This window comes from Cupressus sempervirens, chromosome 3 (genome assembly GCF_028749045.1).
Source record: "Cupressus sempervirens isolate cs-2001-9-10 chromosome 3, ASM2874904v1, whole genome shotgun sequence".
In the NCBI taxonomy this organism is placed as follows: domain Eukaryota; kingdom Viridiplantae; phylum Streptophyta; class Pinopsida; order Cupressales; family Cupressaceae; genus Cupressus; species Cupressus sempervirens.
The window spans coordinates 308,084,952-308,109,374 of record NC_143120.1 but is presented as its reverse complement, the minus strand read 5'-3'; the positions used below and the strand labels follow the sequence as shown (position 1 = coordinate 308,109,374).

At 39.6% G+C, this 24,423-nt stretch overlaps 1 protein-coding gene across 7 annotated transcripts in view; it reads left to right on the top strand.

Annotated features, from left to right (window-relative positions):
- LOC149566209 (threonine--tRNA ligase, mitochondrial 1-like) overlaps positions 1–24,423 on the top strand; it is a 166,780-nt gene that overhangs the window by 113,614 nt on the left and 28,743 nt on the right. For 4 of the 7 annotated variants that reach the window (XM_089819627.1, XM_089819625.1, XM_089819624.1 and 1 more), the window contains 2 exons: positions 4,134–4,226; positions 4,316–4,537. In XM_089819627.1, coding sequence (XP_089675753.1) covers positions 4,134–4,226; positions 4,316–4,537 — 315 coding nt within the window. The remainder of the gene's footprint in view (positions 1–4,133; positions 4,227–4,315; positions 4,538–24,423) is intronic. The other 3 variants (XM_089819629.1, XM_089819628.1, XM_089819626.1) reach the window with 1 other exon arrangement.

Genomic DNA, 24,423 nt, shown 5'->3' with positions numbered 1-24,423 from the left:
TGGCGCCCCCCTTGAAGGATGCTTGGGCATGGTAAAAAGAGCATAATACTAAGCAGCAAGCAACAAGCTCGGGTTTCTTAAGAGAAGGTGCGGTTGTGGATTGGTTTGACAGAGTAAGGATGGGCCAAACATCAATGTGAGCATAGGATCAATTTGATCATAAGAGGCAACATGGAAGGACACCGTCCAGGGAAGTGTTAAACAAAGCATCACCAATCCGATAAGTAGAAGATGACATAATGCACAAACCAATTTTTGACATTATGCACGAGGAGGATGCAAAAACTCAATATCAACGTCACCAAAAGAACAGATCCGGCTGCAAGTTTCATAAATATCCACAAAGGTTATGAGGCAGAACATTGGGGTCATCAGAATGTGATGTCATGAGCCTAATTCATCTTCCCCAAGGAGGACGTTTATCAAAACTTCATATCTGCGATTACTGGCATGAAATAAATGGTGCAAATTGGCAGCGATAGTGGAGATAATTCAGACATCAAGAGCACCGGCGAAACATCAAGAGTGCCGACGGCTTTGAATTCATACTATATGTCCGAATACTGGCAAGGAGTTAATTTGTGCAGACTTTCGGGTCTCCGTGTGGGTAAATCATATCGTGGATGTGAACAATACCGTGGTAAGTTTCTATAACAGCAAGTCATCAACATGCAGCTTGCAAAGAAGGAGAATGATCAGAGTTTTATTGATCTCTTTATAATGACTCCTGTGACACTTTTTAACGACAGTGAGTACGGCTAGTAGACATGATAAATATGGCCACATCATTGATTTCGTCTACCATGTGGAAATCACAAAAGAAATCTCACTGTTATAATCACAAGTGCTTGTGAGCAAAAATTGGGAAAGAAGTAAACATAATTATAATTTTTTATTAAAACTTTATAATTATCCTCAACACTCTACCATTCCTCAAATAATAGGATATGTAGCTTTATTTTAAAACCATATGAGGATAGGCAGATAAGGGCTTCCCAAGGAATCAGTTATGTAACTGAAATGTTACGGGAAAGAGAAGATGCTAAATAAGCCATAGAAACAGAGATAAGGGGTTCCAGTTTTTTCCCAGATTTTCCAGTTCTTCAAGGGAGGGAAAGCAGACTTTGGGGCTGTAGGAAGAGCAGAGCTCTTGTCATTTTTCTGAGCTGTGTGTTGGGAAAAGGGGGGGAAATTTTGATTTTAAGCATATGTAAGGGAAGGAATTTTTGTTTCTTCCAGATAGTGATTCTGATGCAAACATGTAATGAGATCTGTGTTATTTTTTACATTTTAGAGAAGGGAGACTTGGGAGATAATTGCACACCAAAACTTCAAGTTTGGGCAGTTTTCTTTCCACTGATTGTTATCTTTGTGTAACTTTCAATTTTCTTTAAACACATTTAGTGTCGCTTTTTTCTGAATACGTTTAATTCCAAGATGTCTTTGAAGATTTGATTCTTCGCTTTCTCAGGTTTTCATTCTCTTTATAATGCAATGTTCGGGTGAATGAACTTTGTGTCATTTACTGTTTAGTTCCTTTCAGTCAGATTAGTTTTTCCGCATCTATGTCGTGTTTATGGATAGATGTTTGTAAACCTTTTGTGCTTTCTAGTTAAAAGCATCCATATTTGTATTTTTGTGAATTCATTGTAAATCATACACGGGGAGCTGTACCCGGATAAATTCAGAGGGTGCTTTCACTTTTTCAATAGTGAAGTGACCCAACTGTTAGTGCTTTTTCAGTCTTCCTATCTGGGCTTTTGGGTTTGGTTTGTATTTATTTCTTTTGAGGACAATCTGTTCACTAATAGGTCTTTAAAATGTTCCATGACATTTTGAAGATGGCAAGGGACGTGTTTCTGGACGTTTCCTAGAGGGCCAAAAAAAGGGGGGGAGTCATTCCCCATATTACTAAGAATTTGAAGGTGGCAGAAATATAAATATTGATTTATTTAATAATCAATTTGCTACTCAAACATTAACACTCTTAGCATCATACATAATCGAGGAACAAGATCAATAGGAAGGTCAACATTGTTTTGTTAACAACAAAACATAAAGTAATGTCATAGTGAGAATATATGGTGCTAATCTATAATCAGGGATTTATAATGATGAATGGGTGCAATTTGAAGATAAGTGATTGCTTAATGAAAGGATACCATTATCAGTAGACAAGATCGGTTAATAATACAAGCTTCATTGATAACTTAAGAGGTGCAATTAGTGCTTGTTATGAAGAGTACCAAGTATGAAGAGGTTTGCATATGTCCTTACCAATGTGACTTACCAATCTGCTAAGAAGATATAAAAGGATATCCATAATCATTCATTCAGGCATTTGAATTTGGAAACTGGTAAGCCTTTAATCCTTAAATACATTCTCATCCTCAATCTATCTATTTATTATTATTGCCTTCCACTGGTTAATGATGGGTTTAAAACTTTAAAGTACAGCAACCAGTTTGTATTTACCTATATAGATGCACAAAATAGATACCATACAGGTATCCAAGGTGTGGTAAGAGATGTTAATTTCTAGAAATGAATTGACATCTTGAAAAATCAACACTTCGTAGAAAATGATTTCATGGTGGAACATATTCTTTTCCTTGTTTTAGTTGGTAATACTTCAGCTTTTATGCCATGTCTAAAATGAAGTTTGATGAGTCTTGGTACCTTAAGATTTCTTCATGAACTCATGATATTTTATTGTCCTCACTTATCACATAGGCAAGTACTACATAAGGTTTGAATGAAGGACCTGTTAGACTGCAACATTCTGAAAGGTAATACAATAACATATTTCAGACTATTGATAAAGTGAAGGGGTGTGGTTCCTCTAAGATGTTTGCATGGACTCGTGATATTTAATTGCCCTCACCTAGCACATAGTTCAAGTGCAAAACAAGCTTTGAACTAATTGAGAACCTCCTAGGTTGATATTTTAAATAAAGGATATTGTGGAGTGGCAATTTCTATTTCTCGTCTGGTTGATAGACCTTTCAGCTGCCATGCTATTTTGATAAAGTGAAGGAGGGTTTGCCAACTTTGATCCCTCTAAGATGTTTGTGTGAACTCATGATATTTTATTCTCCTCACCTATTGTATTGGCCTTGGGCAAATACCAAGTGTTAAAGTAACTAGGATCGTTTTTGCAAATGTATTTTCATTGCCATTGTAATTGATGATTTCCAAATGCAGATTTGGATCTTATATAAATATGAGAGGAAGAGACATGTGTCTTCAAGATACATGAAGAGACATGTCTCTATAGTTAAACACCATTTAGTTTATAAATAACTATATGCATAACTCACTTTTAACAGATATATAATATTAATATATTAACCATATATGTAATATAATATAATATTATTATATTATTATATAATAATATATAATGCATAATATATATAATACATGTTATATTATATATATCATATATATGTATACATAAAAAAAAATATATAATGCCTAATATATAATATATATTATAATACATATATAATATATATTATATATATATAAGATACTTATCTTAAGGACAATTTATCATCAATAAAATCAATCCAACAAAGGCTACAACAAACTCATGTCCCATAGCTTATGGAAGTCATAGACATTCATATATATATATATATATATATACTCTTATCAGTAATATGAGACATAAAACAATGTTCATATAATTCATGAATACAAATACTCAATGTAATGAGTATATCACTTCGACTGATGCTATACTTCAACACCAAGCAAGTTTTGAACTAATTAAGAACCTTTCAAACTGCAATATTTCAAAAGGTAATACAAATGTTCTTTCATCGCTTACTATCAAGGGAGAAATTTAAGAATTTTGTTTCTTTAAAATCATCGATAGTTCTAGTCTGCTAGATATTTGAAGAATATTGAAGACAACAATGACTGCCCTCTGCACAAAGTAGAGTGTTTAATCTTTCTATGCTGTGTATCAAATGCTGGTGGGTGAAGAATTTCAGGCAATGCATATTTTTGTACTATTGCTACTATCTAAGCTTTTTAAAGTATGTGATATGAATGTAGGCCTTTGTTGAGGTATTGGGTTTTGGTCTATCCTATGTCATTAGTGACTGCAGTATGTATAATGCCAGATAAATGAAGGGGATGGGGCATTTTATGGGCCAAAGATTGACATTACAGTTTTTGATGCTTTGAAAAGGAAATTTCAGTGTGCTACTATTCAGGTATTAGATGATGTTATTTTTTCTGCAATTTGTTCTTGTATTTGAGGTAAGCATTATCTGATGAGATGTGTGCAACTGTTTTGTAACAGCTTGATTTTCAGCTTCCAAAAAAATTCAAATTGTCTTACTCTGCAGAGGATGAAGCAAAGAGGGAGGAACCTGTTATGATACACCGGGCAATACTTGGTTCTGTTGAGCGTATGCTTGCCATCCTTCTTGAACATTATGCAGGGAAATGGCCTTTCTGGCTTAGTCCTCGCCAAGCTATTGTATGTCCTGTGTCAGAAAAGTCAGCAGACTATGCATTGAAGGTTGGTCAACTTGAGTTTTTTTAATTTCCTTTTTGTGTAAAGAATACTTTTTTAGTAGGCAACTCATCTGCATTTGGAGTGTAAGTCAGGTTCAATTTTATTGTTTCCTGTTTTGGAAAATGTGTTACTGTTAATTTTCTTTCTCAAATAAACTTTTGTCTTGTTAAAAATAAAGATTGCTAATATTTTATTGCATCAAGTATTATTTGTGAATTAGTTTCCAGTGATGCAGCCTACTACTTTGTTATGTGTTTTGCTTAGGCATCGAAAAATATGGACTATAATGTGGGGAGATACTGTTTTAGCCTTTATGAGTGCACCACTTGGTTTACTGGGATATCAACAACTTCTAAAACAATATGCATTGTGTAAAATCTGTCCCGTTGGATGTTACTACATTCCTAATCTTTATTGCTATACTCCAGATATTCAAATCTCCATATTGAGTCTATGGTTTTTAGCTAAATGGAATGAAAAGGAGTACAAGTCGTTTTCATTATAAAAGTTTTTCAATATACCATTTGAAGTGCATTTTTCTTCTTGTCAGATTTTGGGCACTCTTTCTCTTGATATGTTCTTCCTAGATATTGCTCCAAACAATGGCATCCAAGTCTTCTCCCATGATTTATTGAAATGAAGTTTGTTTTTCAATTGTAGTACCATAGTACGATTGTCACTCATTTCCTTTACTTGAATTTAGATTTTTTGAATATAGTATCTTTGTAGAATGTTGTTGGCAAAAGTGTTATGCCATTGGGATTAGTTAAATGTCAATTAGTTAGTACTCGAAGGGTGTTCCGCTATGATGTGACGGTTTGGTTGCACCCTTTCAAAATCAATATATGTAAATCTCCCTTGAGAGAGAAGTCATTTACTATTATTCATCCATGATCTAATCTTGTATTGGTGTATGATGTACTGAAGCATGGAAACATTAATAAAGTGTATGCTTGGTTCTTGAAGCATTGCATTTATGTCTTATTCCTGTTACTGTGATATGCATTAATCTAATTTACCATGTACGGTAAACATTTGGTGTCGTTGCCGACTTTGAATTTGTGAAAAGTGATGCAAACGATGGCATACAAAGAATAGAATAAATTGGAATACATATCTCGGAGTTTGTGAGAACTAACGATGACAGAGTGACCGAGATGTTTGAAGGGGAGCATGAATTGATGTCAGATTTCCACATTTTGTTCCAGGCAAGTATTAAACTTTTGTACAGAGAGAAGCCGTATGCCAACAAGTTCCCGAGGACACCATTTGGGACGCGCTATACGTGAGTCTCGTTGCAAACCGATTGTTGCATTAGTTTCCTCGACTGTTCACGCAAACGTTCCTGGTGCAGACGAGGCAAAGGGAGGAATGGAGAGGGAGCAACGCAAGCAACAAACTCAAAAACTTTTTGGAACGTAATTGTCAGGAATTGCAGGATCGCGATGAAACCCAAAGGTCTAACCCATGAGCTCTAGGCCATGGGAATGTAAATGGAGTGAGTGAAAAGAGAACTCTCTAACGCTCACATAGACGACCTATGATGATGTATGGAGAATATATATAAATAAAAGTGTTCTTGTTATTTATAATTTGTTTTTAAGAATCGATGCCAAATCAATTGAATAAGAATATAAATAGAATAGAACAAAATGATGATGATGCCCACGTTGCACAAAAGGCTTTGATCCTTGCATAACAAGTTGAGCGGAGGCAAAGGCTCAGGCAACTTGGTGATGGGTACCATGGTGGGGTCACAGAGGGTGGACACGGTGCCACAAGAGGTGCATTGAATAAATAGCATGGTTTGCCTAACCGTTCGTGACCAAAGTACGAAGGACTTACTAGAGGATGTCGTAGGTAGATATTGTGTAGCCGATGGGTCCCTTCGGGAAGGTTCTTCGAAAAGTATATATTCACCCTTCGAGATCAATTGTAAATCATCATCGAAGCATAATGTAATGTTTTTGGCATATGCGAATAATATAAGGAGTTATGCTGTTCTTATCTATTATCTATATGCATTAATTTCTTTACCTTGTATGGTAAACATTTGGCGCCGTTGCCCAATGGATTTGGTACGCAGGTAGACAAATGAAGATTAATGCCAAATTAGTTGAACAAGAACAAGAATAAGCTAAAGGAAAAGGACGAAATACGCACCGCGCAGGAAAACTAAATTTTGGCATAGCAAGCCAAACGTAGACGAAGGTTTCAGCAAATTACTAACGAACATTGTAGCACGGAAGAATTGCTGGAGGAGACTCGACAGCGGGTGGAATTGGTGGAAGAAGCAAGGGAGGAGTTTTTGAACTTGCATATGCCGAGGGAAGAGAATCTAGACGGAAGAGGATTGACTCGCATGGCTCGGAGTGCCGAGGGAGCACGAGCATGGAGTGAACTCTTAGCCCGAGATACACTTCCGAAACGGACAACTTTGGTTGACGAAAACCCTTCTTCACCAAATAGCACGATTGTCGGGAGTAGTGTGGGTGTGCAGAACAACGCAGGTGTGCAGAATAGCGTGGGAGTGCAAAATAGCACAAGAATCGAAAACAAAGCGGGAGTGCAAAACAACGTAGGTACACAACAAAACCTTTAACTTCGAATAGTAATGGCAAGACCAAAGAAAAGTTGCCAAAATTCGATGGTGATGGAGCAGCCAATCCGATCCATCATTGTAAAACATGCGAAACAATTTGGAGGGCGAATGGCATAATAGATACAAACGAATGGGTTCGACAGTTTCCGGCCACCTTACGGGGTGTTGTAATTGATTGGTTCGCTGATGCAGATCCCCAAAAATTAACCACTTGGGACAACCTTAAGAAGGAGTTTACTGCCGAATTTCAACTGTTGCGCGATGACAACGAAATTGTAGCAGAGATATACAATACAAAATAGGGGAAAAATGAAACGGTCCAAGTCTACACAAGGAAATTAAAAGATTTGATAAATAAAATGGAGAATAAGCCGGCTAATGGATTGCAAAAAAGATGGTTCATTGAAGTCCTACACCCCAAGTTGGGCAAGAAGATGAAGATCGTGCCGCCATCGTCATACATTGAAGCGTACAACTGGGCAATGAACTTGGAAAGTGAGCAGAAGACGAAAAAGAAGAAGAGTAGCTCGTTTGATTTAGATGACGATGCATCTTCAGAAGAAGAAAGCAGTGAGGACGAAAAGGACAATAAGAAGGCTTGCGCCCTTCAAAAGGACATGATTTGGATGATGAAAAAGTTCAAGAACATGCAGAAGGAGACCAAGGGGAATGAGCTATGGTGCGTAGACTGTAAGACAGAAGGCCATACGAAGGGATCCTATCCAAAGAACCAGTTCTGCGAGATTTGCCAGATCATGAGACATTCCACAAAGGAATGCCCATTCAATCTAAAAACACGAGGACCTCAGAAAGTGTTCTTGACACAAGAGGCTTTCGTGTTAGGAGGGAGCGGGAACACCAGTATGGAGTGTGCCACGTCAGGAGGATACAGAAATAATCAGCGAGGACAAAACAACAGTAGCAACAATAATAATGGCAGTAGGAGTCGAATACAGTACGATGTGAATGGCTGGCCCATATTTCAATGCAAGGCATGTTATTTGTGGGGCCATTTTGCCCGAGATTGTACAACGGTAAACACACCGAAATTATTATGCGGATGGTGCGGACCCGGCGATCATGAAGATTCCAAGTGCCCAAAGTCGGGGAGTAAATTTGATCACCCTCGGGACCAACGAAGAAGAGGTTCTGGCCATCACACAGAAGCAAGTGAAAGTGTACCTTGACTCGACGGAAGGAAAGAAGTGACTAGAGGAAGTGCGGGCAGAGATCTAGAAAGCAACGTAGGCAGAGAAAGCACACCTAAAGGACACTACTGGTACCTCCGCAAGGAATTGCGCAGAATAGAACATTGTACGACAAATATTACAAATCGAGGTACCTGTCAAAATAAATGATCTATTGCTTACTATGCCTCAACTTTGTACGTCACGAACATAGCTCCAACTGCTAAGTTACCAACAGAACAAGGGAAAAAGAAGGTGCGCAAATATAGAAGATCTGATGTTGTTAGCCCTGTCATCTGGACGACATCCAACAGTCGTCGAAATGGGAATTCTCGAGACTGTTTTGACGGACACGATTGTGGACGGAGGATTCGGTGTCAATGTGTTACCAGAGGATACTTGGGAAAGGTTGGGACAACTGACATTATGGCCACCTACATTTCAGCTGCTAACGGCCGATCAACATGGAATCAAACCATTGGGAGTCTTGACAGCACAACCAGTAACAATTGGAACGCAACCATTCTTGCTCGACTTCGTCGTGATTCCGCTGAAGAGGAAAGGGTACGATGCCATTCTGGGCCAAGGGTGGCTGATACAAGCCAGAGTTAAGCATGATTGGAAGAAAAATACTCACTTGAAAGCAAGGGGCGGAGATATGTCATCGATTTATACACTCAAATGGTCGGGGAAAAAGCTTTGTCATTAGATTTCGAAGAAGAAGATTAAGGGAGGCAATGTATGGAACCAGATCAGGAGGGAGTCTTGCAATTGAAGGGAGACGAAGATTTGGATTCAGTGAACGGTCTCTACCATTGGCAGATAGAGGACTATGAACTGTTTCAGAGTTGCAACATACTGATGCTAGAGGAAGGACACAACCCCGATGGATTTCTGAGAGAATTCACGGAGGTAAAAGAGGGGAATGCGCCACTCGATGAAACAGCTGCCCATGCATTCACTAAAGGGGAGCCTATCAAATACAATGAAGCCACACCGCAAACAATGATTTTGGGAGATGAGGCCGAACCAAGGAACATATTGGTGGGAGATAACTGGGATCCAATATTGAAGGCAGCGACATTCAGGATATTCTTGGAATACAAAGACATGTTTGCGTGGACATACAAAGATTTGAAGATAGTTCCGCCGGAGTTGTGTGTACATTGCATCCCATTGGTCGAAAGTGTAGTTCTTGTACCGAAGCGACCCTATAGGATGAATAAGAACTACGCGGCACGGGTTATAGAAGAGATCAATCGAATGCTGGAAGCCAGTATTATTTTCAAGGTACAGACAAGTGAATGGGTGTCACCCATAGTAATCTCACTGAAGAAGGACACCACCCAGATTCAGACATGTGTTGATTTCAGATGCCTGAATGCAGTCATGATCAAGGATCTGTTTCCAATTCCATTTACAGATAGCATCTTGGAGGAGGTAGCCGGACATGAGATTTACTCATATGGATGGATTTTTCGGGTACAATCAGATTTCAATCGCAGAGGAGGATAAACTGAAGATGACATTTGTTGTAGAAGATGGAGTGTAACCGGATGTCGTTCGGCCTGTGCAATGTGCTTGCTACATTCCAGCGTATTATATTGCACATCTTTGACAAATTGTACATTGGGAACTTCAAGGCATTCCTGGATGATTGGTCGGTATTTAGCACTGAGGACAAACATCTAGCAGCACTGGGTGAATGTATGGAGAGATGCTGACGGGCGTGCCTAGCCCTGAATCCGAAGAAGTGCAGGTTTATGGTTCCGCAGGGGAGGTTGCTCGGACACAGTCTATAAGGAAGGATTGAAGACGGATCTGGACAAAGTCATATTGGAGATGCAGCCGTCCACCAACGTAATGGAGGTAAAATCTTTTCTGGGACACATAGGTTACTACAGAAGAGTCATTAAATTTTTTGTTAAGGTATTATACCCACTGGACAATTTAACATCCAAGGGAGAACCATTTAGATGGGAGAAAGAACAGGATGAAGCATTTGAAGGGCTCAAGGTATGATTGGCTACGACACCCATCTTGGTGCATCCAGATTGGAACAAAGAGTTTCATGTTCATGTCGACACATCCAACTATGCAATTGGAGCAACCTTAGTGCAGACGGATAGCCACGGGTTGGATCACCCAATCTACTTTGCCAATCGACTGCTATCAAAGGCCAAATAGAATTACAATACGACCGAACGGGAAGCCTTGGGGATGGTTTACGCTGTATAGAAATTTTGTCATTACTTGCTAGCGACACCCTTCGTGTTCTATGTCGACCATCAGGCCCTGCTATATATGGTCAATAAACTAGTCATTCAGGGAAGAATCAGCTGTTGGTTACTTCTGTTGCAAGAGTTTACATTCAAGATCATTGTTTGACCTGGGAAGAAACATGTAAGTGCAGATCATCTGTCACACCTCAGAACAAGAGAACTGGCAGAAGGAGTGAACGACGACTTTCCTAATGCGCAGTTGTTTCAGATTGCAGTATTGCCGAAATGGTACATGAGCATTGGAGAATACCTTTCGACAAGTCAGTTGCCAAGTGAAATGCCACCAAATGAAAGGCGCAAATTCATTATCAGGAGCCGTACCTTCCAGTTGATCAATGAATTACTCTACAGGATGGGGCCTGATCGCATCTTTAGACGGTGTGTGTTAGAGGAAGAAATACCATGGGTGTTAAAGGAAGCACATGAGGGTCCATCGGGAGGACACATGGGACTTGATACAACAACACGAAAAATATTACTGGCAGGATTGTGGTGGCCGACAGTGTACAACGACGCGCGGGAATGGGTTGTCTAGTGTGACACTTGCCAACGGGCCGGGAAGCCGCTGAAGAGACTTTATGCCACTTAACCCCTCACACGCCCAGGAACTCTTCGAATGATCGGGATTACATTTCATCAGACCTTTGAAGGTAAGCAAGGCTAGGAGGTGTTGATACATTGTTGTGGCAACTGAGTACCTAACCAAGTGGGTGGAGGCACGTGCACTACTGGATAACTCAGCCGTAAGCACAACCAGATTCATTTATGAGCAAATTGTTACCAGGGACAAGATTCCATTGTAGTTAACAAGTGATAGGGGTGGACGCTTTGTTAACCATGTTATTCGACTGCTAACCACTGAATTCAAAATTTATCATTCATTATCGAGCCCGTACTACCTGAGAGCAAACGGACAGGCCGAGGCTACAAACAAAATCCTAGTATCAATTATCTACAAATTCTGTGCGGTTGAAGGTGAGGATTGGGAGGAAAAATTACCCTCCGCTCTCTGGGCTTATTCCACGACGTATAAGGTGACAACAGGGCACACACTATTTCAATTGATGTTTGGCCAGGAGGCTGTAGTACCAGCGGAATTCATGATACTGAGCCTAAGGATAGCACTGGAAAATAAGCTAAGCGACATGGAAAGTTTAAGGGAGCGGTTGTATAAATTGAACAAGCTCAAGGAATGAAGGAATGATGGAAGGAATGAAGTCAAACCAGGGAAATTCAAAGTCAAATGGGTCAGACCATACCAGATTCAGGAGGTAGGAGACAATGGAGCAATAAAATTGTGGACTCTGGATGGACAAGAAGTGCCCCAGGTAGTGAACGGCTGGAAGTTGAAGATGTACCATGCTAGGAAGACTTCGTCGTCACAGAATGAAGTCTGAACGACTCCCTCGTCGTCATAGGATGGCGAAGTTCGGATGGAAAATTAAGTTTTCTTTCCAAAAAAAAAGGAGAAGTCATCACTGTATAGTTACCGTATTGAGGTCTTTGCTGTATTAGAAGGCACCGTAGAACAATTACAAAGAAACATAAAGACCCCATACGGATTTGAAAGTTTGCAGATTAAATCCTTGTTGATGTACGAATTTCTCATTCTAGCGTGTGGATGTTGCATGTTTTGGTGTACGGCTTTTGTATGATACTGCATATGGATTTGGGTATGAACTTTGGAGGTTAATTCCATCGTACGGATTTTTGAGTTTGTCACCGTACGAAGTTTTTGAATAGAATTTGCTGTATGGATTTTCAATATACGTGTTGGCATATGGATTTCCAGTATACAGCTGGGCGTACGGATTTGCCTTCCAGATTTGGCATACACCCAATGGAGCAATAAAATTGTGGACTCTGGATGGACAAGAAGTGCCCCAGGTAGTGAATGGCTTGAAGTTGAAGATGTACCATGCTAGGAAGACTCCGTCGTCACAGAATGAAGTCTAAATGACTCCCTCGCCGTCATAGGATGGCGAAGTTCGAATGGAAAATTAAGTCTACTTTCAAAAAAAAAAGAGGGAGAAGTCATCACCGTATAGTTGCCGTACTGTGGTCTATGCTGTATTAGAAGGCACCGTACAGCAATTACAAAGAAACATACAGACCCCGTACGGATTTGAAAGTTTGCAGATTAAATCCCTGTTGATGTACGAATTTCTCATTCTAGCATCTGGATGTTGCATGTTTTGGTGTACGGCTTTTGTATGATACTGCATATGGATTTGGGTATGAACTTTGGAGGTTAATTCCATCGTACGGATTTTTGAGTTTGTCACTGTACGGATTTTTTGAATAGAATTTGCTGTATGGATTTTCAATATACGTGTTGGCATATGGATTTCCAGTATACAGCTGGGTGTACGGATTTACCTTCCAGATTTGGCGTACGGGTGTACGAATTTTAAAGTTTTCATAATGTGCCATACAGATTTCATGAATATCAATTGCAATACAGGTTTGAGATTGTTTTTGACAATAACCTTCAGCGTACAGATTTTGTATTGGTTTTAGCTTCCAGTTTGATGGGGTACGGATTTAAGGAACCAAGTGCATGATCACCACCATACGGAATTGAAGATTCAGTTCTTTGAGAACGTATGGATTGGAAGGATTTGCTTATTTTCAACTGTATGGAATCAGAGGGTACAATTGCTGGTTGCCGCCATACGGATGCTGTATGAAGTTGGAGGTTATTTTTACGCACTGACTTAGCTTGGCATACAGATTTGGCTGGAGGTTTTATAGATAGTTTTCGTTTGAAGAGAAGGCAGAAGGAAGCAGTTAGAAGGGAAAGCAGCTAAAAAAAAAAGAAAAAAAGATGACAAATAAAAAATGTTCAGAATGAATAATGTATGATGCCGAATGGAAGGGAAAGACATAAACAGGTAGAAAATGTAAGTGGTTGGCTGAAAGAGTGGGATCGGAAGAAAATCATAAAAATGGTGTTTTGTGTGGCTTTGAAAGTGTTGATTTGGTCTTGGCGGCGAGGGGCGCTACCCCAGGACCTGCGGGGGTGCTACCCTTTGACCTCGTTGGTGGCGTTGCCCCCTAAACCCCCAGTTGTTGCGGTTATTAGTCGTGGGAAGTGTGACCAGTTGATGAGACTTGGAGCTGCTGCAGGCATGGAGTCTCTGTGTGTCAGAGGCACTTGGAGTAGGTGTTGGACGTGAGGCTGTCTTGGTGGATGCATAGAGAGCTCGGGAGGAGCTAATCATCTAGTTGGAGGCAGTACAACGACACTTGGCTTAGGGTACCCAGGAGTTGGAAGTAGAGAAGGTAGCATGGGTGACTATCAAGGTCAGCTTGATTAAGGAGACAGTATTGTGTTAGCAGAGGCTACAGGATGCAACGTGGGTGCAGGCACGGGACGAATGTGAAATTGATGTGACAAAAGTAGATTTATTTTGTAGCTAGTTAGTTAATGTATTTTGTTGTTAATTTGTTTCAGATATTTTGTAATTTTCGTCTGGAGACAACTTTTTCTTTTGGGGGGATGATGTCATAAGTAGATATTGTGTAGCCGACGGGTTCCTTCGGGGAGGTTCTTGTTATGTAGCCGACAGGCCCCTTCAGGAAGGTTCTTCAGAAAGTATATATTCACCCTTCGGGATCATTGCAAATCATCATCATAAGCATAATGTAATCTTTTGGAATATGTGAATAATACAAGGAGTTCTGTTGTTCTTATCTATTGCCTGTATGCATTAATTTCTTTACCTAGTACAGTAAACAAAGACCCAACAAAGGTTGGATCTGATCATGGAAACAAGGGAAGAATTTCTAAATTTGCATACACCACGGGTGGAGAATCTGGATAGAGGTGAAGAAGGAACCAATGCGGCTCAAGGTGTCGAGTATGAGCATAGGGTGACCACTTTGTCCCTCACACACCATATGAACAAGTACAGTTTGATAATTGAACGACCCTCTTTTTAGAACCCAGCACATCATAGTGTAATGTAGATGCCCAGTGTAATGCATCGACATAGTCAACAACACAACTGGTAGTACAACCAGTGGCACAATCAGTAGTGATGGCTGGGAACAAACATAAGTTGACCAAGTTTATGGGCCAAGCAAAAGAGGATTCGGTACTCGTATATGTGAAACAATTTAGATTGCCAATGGGGTTATCGACCAGGACGAGTGGGTTAAACAGTTCCTTGCCACATTAAGGGAAGGAGCCATTGACTGGTACTTTGATGTGGATAAAACTAGTTTGACAACATGGGTAGCAATCAAGAAAGAGTTCCAAACAAAATTCAAGTGGCTAAGAGATGATAACGAGATACCTGCCGAGATCTACAACACAAAACAAGAAAAAAATGAGTCTGTTAGAGCCCACAGACAACAATTAAAGGAATTAATTGGAAAATGGAATCTGCCCTAGCTGATGAACTAAAGAAGTGATGGTTCGTCGAAGGACTAAAGACTTCCCTTCGAAAGAAGATGAAGATCGTACCCCCAACATTATATGATAATGCATATAACCATGCAATGGACCTGGAAAGCAAATGCAAGACTTCCATGAAAATTAAGTCCTTGGACTATGAGTCCTCAGAGGAAAGTAGTGAGGAGGAATCAAGTAAGAAAGTGCATGCCTTACAAAAAGATTTCTAAAGGATGATGATGGAACTTAAGGCAACGAATAGAGCATCAAGAAAAATCGAGGAGAATTAGGTGCCATGTATGGACTACAAGGAAGGCAGGTACATGAAAGGTTCTTATTTGAAGAAATCCTTTTGCAACATCTTCCAGATTGTTGGTAATGCCCCTATAACTTGAGGGCTAAAACGAGCAAGTGTTCACGTAGGAGCAGCCTTCCACATCTAGGGTCGGCGGTTGACAAAATAATAATAATATTGCATCATCTGACGGCTACAAAAATAATCGACGAGGAGGCAAAGGAAATAACAATAACATCAACAACCCTCGGATCTAATATGAGGTCAAGGGGAGGCCAATGATACGAAGCAAAAATTGCAACGAGTGGGCACACTTTTCCCAGTTTTGCTAGGAGGAAACTCCACAAAAACTGTGTAGGTGGTGTGGATCGAAGACCACAAGGAGGCCAATTGCCTAAAGTGTAGTTGCAACCTCATTGACGTGGAAAGGAGATATGAAGGAAGAAATCCTAGCAATTACACGAGCACAAGCGAACAAGGCCATGTATCTTGACCCTCGTACAACAAAGAGTACTTGAAGCGAAGGTCGTGATTGAGAAGGAATTATAGGCCTGAAGTGCTGCAGTGGTAGATTGGACAGATTCTGCGGCAAGAATTAACATGGTTAAATATGCTAGAGGAAGTACAAAAATTATGAAGAAATTTAATGTCATGTTTTACATGTGCTTTCAATTTATAATGTTTGTAATAAAGTCCTATGTTGTGGTGGCATAAAGGGAGGAGTGATTCTATAAGCTCTCCAATTATAACCGCTTAGGACAATGTGTGTTTTATTTTAAGTTGAGTCAAGTTTATTTAAGAATTTTGTGTGTATTTTAAATAATTAAGTCAGCTAAAGAATCCATGGCCACAAGAAATTTCGAACAGCTGGAAGAGTTATTAGTAGATTCTGATGTCTAACCAAACCTTCATGATTCAAAAATGATTTTTAGTTTCTTGTTTCTAGGGTTGGTGTTTCACATTCCTAATCAAAGAGATGGGAAAGCATTTTTAACAAGGCAGATTTTTTTGTAATTGAAGGGGATTGGATACGATAGGAAGAGATAGAAAGTTTTTTTTGAGCTTTGTTTCTTATTTTTGATGATCTTTGATTTGAATGTGTGATTTTTGCTTTCTTTCTCGAATTCGGTAGTCTACATTCTAAGAATATATCGATGTTTTAATTCCTGCATGACAGAATGTAATTTGGTTTCTTTTTAATCCCATCTAAGTTTTGAGTTCTGGATTTCATCACAGAGTATTCGACTTTCTGAATTGTGAATGTGAATACTTGTTGTTTTGAGAGTTGCATTAGTGGATGGTAGTCTATTAGATTCTTTACGATCTATTTTTTGGGATCGTAGAGAGTCATGTATTATATGTTTTTATTTTGCATTTGTTTCACTAGCTTGTTTTACCTTACTTGTGGCCGGGCGGAAGAAATCTTTACAACATGGTGAATATATTCATGTATTCACTGACATGTTTAAATCACACGATTATGTGATCGTGAGAAGAATTGGTTCAAATTGTGAAGTTTCAGATTTTGCTAATGATAAAAAATGTCATGATCGACATACAGGTTAAGCTCAAGTTTTAAATCCACGCAAGTAGAAAAAGTGGTGTAGATTTGAATATGAGTAAATGCTATTTGATAGTCAGTTTGTAGTTGGATTGATGTTTTCTTTTCCTGAAAAGGTATTTCAAATACATTGTAGAAGAGTCGGGTCGGTCTCTATTCAGTTGATGCAGGAAACCAAAATGTGGTGATAGGAGGTTAAGAAAGTTCTTGTTGCATGTCAGTTTATCAGTGGGTATTGAGAAAGTCAGCTTGTTAACAATTTGAGGAAGTTTATAATTGTTTCTGAAGGCGTATGTGCCCCTTGATGTAACTTAGTTGAGTGATTAATTTCCTCCTGAGTTTTCCAAGGTGAGGCTCTGCATCACAAAAGGACCTAAAGAATAACTTTGGTTCTACTCAAGCTATGGTAGAACAAAACTTCCTGAGGTGGAGACACTAGTGAAGGTCAAGGACCTATTGGAAATGATGCCACATTTAAAAGTAGCCTTGATCAATAGGCCAACCATTCCAACGAGTACATTGGGATAGACAAAGGTCTTGGCAATTCCATAGTAGACCCAATGATACTTACCTTCAACATCAGATAGAACCCAACAGTAGTGGAGCTGGGCATCTTGGGCATTGTGCTGATGAATACAATTGTTGATGGTGGGTCAAGGGTAAATGTCCTTCTCGAAGAGACTTGGAAGAGTTTGGGCAAGCTGACGCTGTGGCCGCCAACCTTTAACTTATTGGGGGCTGACCAACATGGCATTAAACCCCTCGGAACATTAATGACACAACAAGTAATGATCTGGACACAAACCTTCACATTGGACTTCATAGAAATCCCTCTCAAGCGGAAGGGATATGATGCCATCCTTAGGAGAGGGTGGCTGGTGAGAGCTAAGGCAAATCATAATAGGAAGAAAAATACCTTGTCATTCGAGAAAGGGGGAAGAAAGTTTGTGATGGATCTCAAAATGCAAATGATGGGAGAGGAAATGGCATCTTGCTCAGATTCAGAATCTCACAATGGAGGAGACGAAGGGAAAAGGAGTATGGAGCCCAATGATGAAAGGCTATTAGAGTTGGAGGATGATATAGATTCTATGGATGGCCGATTCCATTGGCAAATGAATGATTATGAACTATTCCCTCCGTCTTGTAATGTGCTCGAGATTGAGGAAGATTTGAACAAGTTCTTGTGGGAATACAAAGAATACAAGGAACGCGAGGCACGAGTTGAGGAGAGTCGTGCTCATTAGTTCTGCAAGGATGAACTGATATGATACAAAGAGGTGAAGCTGAAGGAGATAAACCTCAAAGACGAGTAGAACCCAAAAATCATGCTGATGGGGGATGACTAGAATCCGGTATTAAAGACGACATTCAAAATTTTTACCAAGTACAAAGACGTCTTCGCTTGGACTTGCAACAATTTGAGGGTGTACCTCCGAAGTTATGCGTATGCTAAATTCCTCTATTTCTAGAGCCCAACTTGTGCAGAAAAGGCCGGTATAAGATGAACAAGAATTATGCCACAAGGGTAGAAGCTGAAATTGAACGGATGTTGGAGGCAGGTATTATTTTTTGGGTAGAGACAAGTGAGTGGGCTTCACCCATTGTGATCATGAAAAAGGAAGCAAACTAAAGATGCATTTGTGTGGATTTCCGTTGTCTTAATGTAGTACCTATTAAAGGTCCGTTCCTCATTCCGTTCACTGACAACATCCTAGAGTAGTAGGCCATGAGATTTATTCGTTTATGGATGGGTTTTCCGGATATAACCAGATATCCTTTGTGGGGGAAGACAAATTGAAAATGATCTTCATATTGGAGGATGGTTTATATGCAAACAATAGGATGCACTTTGGCCTCTGTAATGCGTGAGCGACCTTCCAACGCATCATCTTACACATCTTCGACAAGATGTCCATGGGAAACTTTAAAGTATTTTTGGATGATTGGTCCGTATTTAGCGGGGAGGACAAGCATATTGCGGCCTTAAGAGAATGCATGGAATGGTGTCAGTAAGCTCGTTTGTCGCTTACCCCAAAGAAGTGTCAGTTTATGGTGCCACAAGGGAAGTTGCTCGGGCACGTTGTATGCAAGGCAGATCTGAAAACATATTCGATAAACTGCAAGTGATAGTAGAGATGAAGGCTCCTATGAATGTGACTGGTGTCAAGTCTTTCCTTGGCCACATTGGATACTACCGCTAGTTCATAGAGATCTTCACACAAATTTCATTTCCATTGGAAAGACTCACAAGGGGGAGCGATACGTTTGGGAGAAGGAACAAGGATATGCCTTTGAGGAAATGAAATCAAGGTTGTTGGGTGCTCCTATTCTGGTGTTTCCTAATTGGGATAAATATTTTCATGTGCACGTAGATGCGTCAAATTATTGCATTAGGGTGACCTTGGCTCAGGAAGGAGCACACAGACTAGATCACCCAATATATTTCGCAAATAGGTTGTTGTCAAATGTTGAGAAGAATTACAACAACATAGAACGGGAGGCCCTTGGAATGGTCTATTCTGTCTAGCAATTTAGGCACTACTTATTGGCGACACCATTCACTTTTTATGTGGACCACTAGGCCCTCATGTACTTGGTCAATAAACCCATTATTTAGGAAAGGGCAAGCCAATGGCTTCTCTTACTTCAAGAGTTCACATTCAAGATCATTGTATGGCCAAGACGTAGTCATGTGATTGCCGACCAACTATCATGTATTAAGTCTGGCAAGCCACTTGTTGGAGTAAATGACGACTTCCCAGATGATGAGTCCTGATAATGCCCTATTTTTGTTAATCTTTTGCTTCATACATTTCCCACTTCTTTGGCTTAAAAATCCCTTTTTGCTAAACTATTGATAGGAAATTAGAATATTTAAGTACTTCTCTAAAGAGGGAAGAATAGTTCCTAATAGGTTATTAAGTTTATGAAAATGATATATTGTGATTGATGCTGCTATAGGAGCTAAGTAAAACAAGGATGTGTAAGAGTGGAGCCAGCCGTTTGAAGTGGAGCCAGCCGTTTGAACAGTTTGAAAACTATAGTTTTGCTATGACATTTTCAACAAATAGTTTGAATGTTTAAAATAGAACAGTTTCTGGTTGTATGTTATTTTAGCCAGACAGTTTTATAAATTGTTATGTATGGCCAGCGGCCAAAACAAACTATTATCCATGTTTAGGAAACAGGCCAGCGGCCATGCTAGGTAGTTTTTAATATGGTTAAAGATTTTAGGCTATATAAGTGAATGTGAATTAAAAGACATCAATCGATAATCGATAAAAATACTTTGTTCCAGATTACCTCTGAATTCTAAAAGCACGGTTTTCAAGTAGTAGTTGGTGTTTTATCTCTCACCTTGCGAACCAGAGGAGGGCCCCCTCTCGGGAAACTTGGTGAGATTCCAGTAGATTACTTTGTAAGTACTTTAGTATTATTAATTGCGTGTGTTTCTCTTAGTTTTGATTGCGTGCATTTATAATAAGGTTGCCATATATGTTTGCTAATCAAATTCACACAGAGCTTGCTGATTCAATTGTTTGATGGAATTATTGACTGTGATAGTCTTATAAAGAAATCGTTTGATGTTTCTGTCTATTCGTTCTGTTCTTCCTACCGCTCCCATTCAGCCTTGGCACTCATAATATCATCTTCTGAATTCACTTTACTGTATCCTTTCAATCGTTAAACCGTAATACTTACAACCTCCTGTCGCTATTTACAATATCCCTTGTCGCCCTTTATCAACTTCCTACCGCATCTTGTATTTGAAACCAGCCCATTAGAAACAACTTCCTGTCGCAGTCTAAGCATATTACATTAAACAAAAACTCTGCAACAAACATTCATTGAGATTAATTGTTTAAAAGATTGTAATTGATTGTTAATAGTATTTGGGATTAATTAATTAAAGGAGTGTTAAAAGTATTTGTGATTAATTGTTTAAAGTGTGTTGATAATATTCATAGCATTCATAAAGATATTGTGTGTTGTTTCCAGATGTGAACTTTAGATTAGAATCGATTTGCAAAAGCAGTTTTAGATATGTGGTAATTTAGACAGTTCAATTTATCGACAAGTAGTAATTGCATTCATAAACCTCTTGATTTATTATCTTCACCCCTTGAGCAAACAGCCGTGATATCTCTCGCAAGTCTACGATTCCCAGATTGACATTTTAAGGGAAATTTTTGATTCGACTATATCCATATAAAGGCCATCCAATTGAACCTCAGTTTTACCCAACACCAGACACACATCTATTTCATATTTTCCTACTTCCTAAGTGGTATAGAAGTAAATGGGAGTATCAATCTACATACCAAGTTCTTCGGGACATGCCTCCAGGGAATGAAGGAAGTTCTCAAGAGATGGGACTTTCCAACTAATAAATGACTATTATATAAAATAGGTCTAGACCAAGTGCTTAGGTGATGTATGATGGAAGGGGACGTACCAAATGTGCATAGGGAAGCCCATGAAGGACCAACACAGAGACATGGGGTCTGATACGACAATGAGAAAGGTACTATTAGTAGGCTTATAGTGGCCAACATTGTGCAATGATATGAGAGAATGGGTCATCGGATGCAATAATTGCCAATTAGGAAAACCTCTTAAAAGAGACTTTATGCTGCCCAACCCTTCGCATGTAGGAGCTATTTGAAAGATGGGGGTTGGACTTTGTCGCACCTCTAAAGGCTAGTCGTGCTCGGCGATGTCGGTATATTGTGGTGACCACGAAATATTTAACAAAATGGGTTGAAGCATGTGCATTGCTAGATAACTCAGCACTGAGCACTGCAAAATTCATTTACAAACAAATTATAATTAGGTATGGTATTCCAATTCAATTGACAAGTGACAGGGGTGGTCATTTTTGTCAATCATGTCATTAAGTTCCTAACCACTGAGTTCAAAATTTTCCATACGTTGTTGAGGCCATATTATCCTTGGGCAAACAGCCAGGCGGAGCAACTAATAAAAGTTTGGTGGGAGTTATCTATAAGTCCTGTGGGGTAAAAGGTGAAGACTGGGAGGAGAAATGTCCCTCAGTATTGTGGGCCTACTGTACCTCCTACAACATGATCACGAGGCAAACGCCTTTCCAGCTTATGTACAAACAAGAAGCAATGGTACTTGCAGAAGTCATTGTTCCTAGCTTGAGGATAGCTGTAGATAACAAACTTGGTGACATTGAGAGTCTAAGGGATTGACTTTTTGCCTTGAAAAAGTTGGACGAGAAAAGGTCAATGATGCAGTGGGCCTCCGACGTGGCACAACAATGGCAAAAGTGTTTGCGTGATAAGCATCTTTGATGCATGAGGTTCAAAACCGACCAACTAGTTTTGAAGCTTAATGGACGGAATGAGATCAAATCGGGCAAATTCAAAGCGCAGTGGTTTAGACCATATAAAATTTAGGAGGTTGGAACTAATGGATCAATCAAGCTCTGGACACTCGACGGTCGAGAAGTCCTTGATGCCATGAATCGTTCAAAACTAAAGGTAATCTATGAGTGACTGGAGAACTTGCTAAGGTAGGATAATTTAGACTTAATAAATACCGGTTCAAAACTAAAGGTAATCTATGAGTGACTGGAGAACTTGCTAAGGTCGGATAATTTAGACTTAATAAATACCTAATATTTTTTTTGTTTAATTTTATATACATATAAATTACAATTCAAAATGTAAAAGAATAAGTGGGTTCATATGGCCACATACAAGTATTAGTCCATACGACATTTTGTACGACCCATTGTACGACTGAGGGAAAGTAAGGCTATTGTAGGACCTACTGTACGGTCAAAGGAAAAAAGAAAGCAAAGATTCACACCACTACCATACGGCAGTGATGTTATATTGACATACCGTATGGTAGGGTTGCAATACATGAACTTAAGGACACTCAGTATATAAGTCATATGGTATCACTTATGGGTTTTATAATGACGTGCATCATTCCATGATAATTGTGCAAGGCTCCAAGACAATATAGTATGGAGTTAATTGTGAAAGGTTACTGAAGCACATAACATTGTACGACTGCATCTATAATCCATATGGTATTCTAGGGAAGGGAACTCGATGTGCCAAGAAGCAACACTTCAAGGTATCGTACGAAAGTTTGAGAATGCTAATGAGATTGAGCATGGTGAGCATACATACTGTATAGTGTACGACATGTAGCAAAGGACATAAGCAGTGTACAATGTATGTTCATATTCAAACACCATAGCCATCGTACAGACGCAAGGAAGGCACATGAGCATCGTACAGTCATAGTGGAATTAAGATAGCAAACACACAATAATAGGGATATCATACAGACGACGATAGCAACCGTAGGCAATAGTAAAAGAAAAATTGAGGTTATCTGGCACCGTACGACCAAGTGTAGCAAGCCGTTGGGACACACATTAATGCATGGTTGTAGAACACAAGGAAAAAAAAGTCTAAGGCATAAGTACTGTACGACGTTGGAGATTAGTATTGTGTTGTGGTTCAACAAGACATTCACAAGGCAACATATAGCACAACACTACAACAATCTCGCACGATCAGGAAAAGTGTGCAAAGTACTTGAGGCAACCTGAAGTAACATAGGCATTAATTGGGATACCATACTACCATCAAAAGAGAGTGCGGCATTGTGGAGAGACACCATTGAAGCGTATGGAATAAGCACAGGTACAACAAAGCTTTAAGGAAAATCGAACGAGACTAGTACCAATGATAGGTAGAGCACAAAAGTACAAGCCTTGCAAACAAAAAGCAAGCCTTAACCGCTTCTCTCAAAGGTGCTAAGGACAAATCAAGAAACAATTATGGACAAATGACCTTGGAGGGCAAAACTACAGACGCAAGCCAGTGGGCCAAGTTCGAGCAACACCATGTCAAAGAATACGCAGGTCCTACCCTTAGGAGTAAAAGTTGTAGGCAAGCTAGGCAGAGGGAAAAAGACGGCATGACCAAAATCACCCAAGCCTGCAACATCCTATATAACACCTTGGAACATGCAATTTGAAGGATTGAATGGGTTGGAGTGCTGTAAGTGGTGGCAGGAAACTTCAGACGATGATCTAGTGAAGGCCAACATAAGGAGAGTGTAGGTGGAATGGGCAATTAAAATGCCAATCTTCAGCATACTCGAGTATGTGGAAAGAGGCAGGAAGATTGACCTAAAGGTGAAGAAACTGGCACAAGAGGCAAAGGAGCGATTGGTAACCTTGTTATGTAGAGACCTCTCTAACACGGAGAAACAAGCCATGACATGGACTTCCGAAGGAAGAAGATTGAAAAATTAAGGTATTAGGGAAGGACCGTGGTGTTGCATTATGGACTTGGTAAAGAGCAGACTTATGGGGTCAAGTTGTGCTTGAAACATTTCATTGCCGTAGGTGGCATTAATGAATGGAATTATGATAGGAAGGGTATACGACTGGGTGACATTGCTTGTAGAGCATATGTATGAATTCATGACATTGGAGCATAAAACATTCTATATGTTGTACTATGCTATTGGCTTGGTTTTTGATGCCACAACACCTTTGATTCT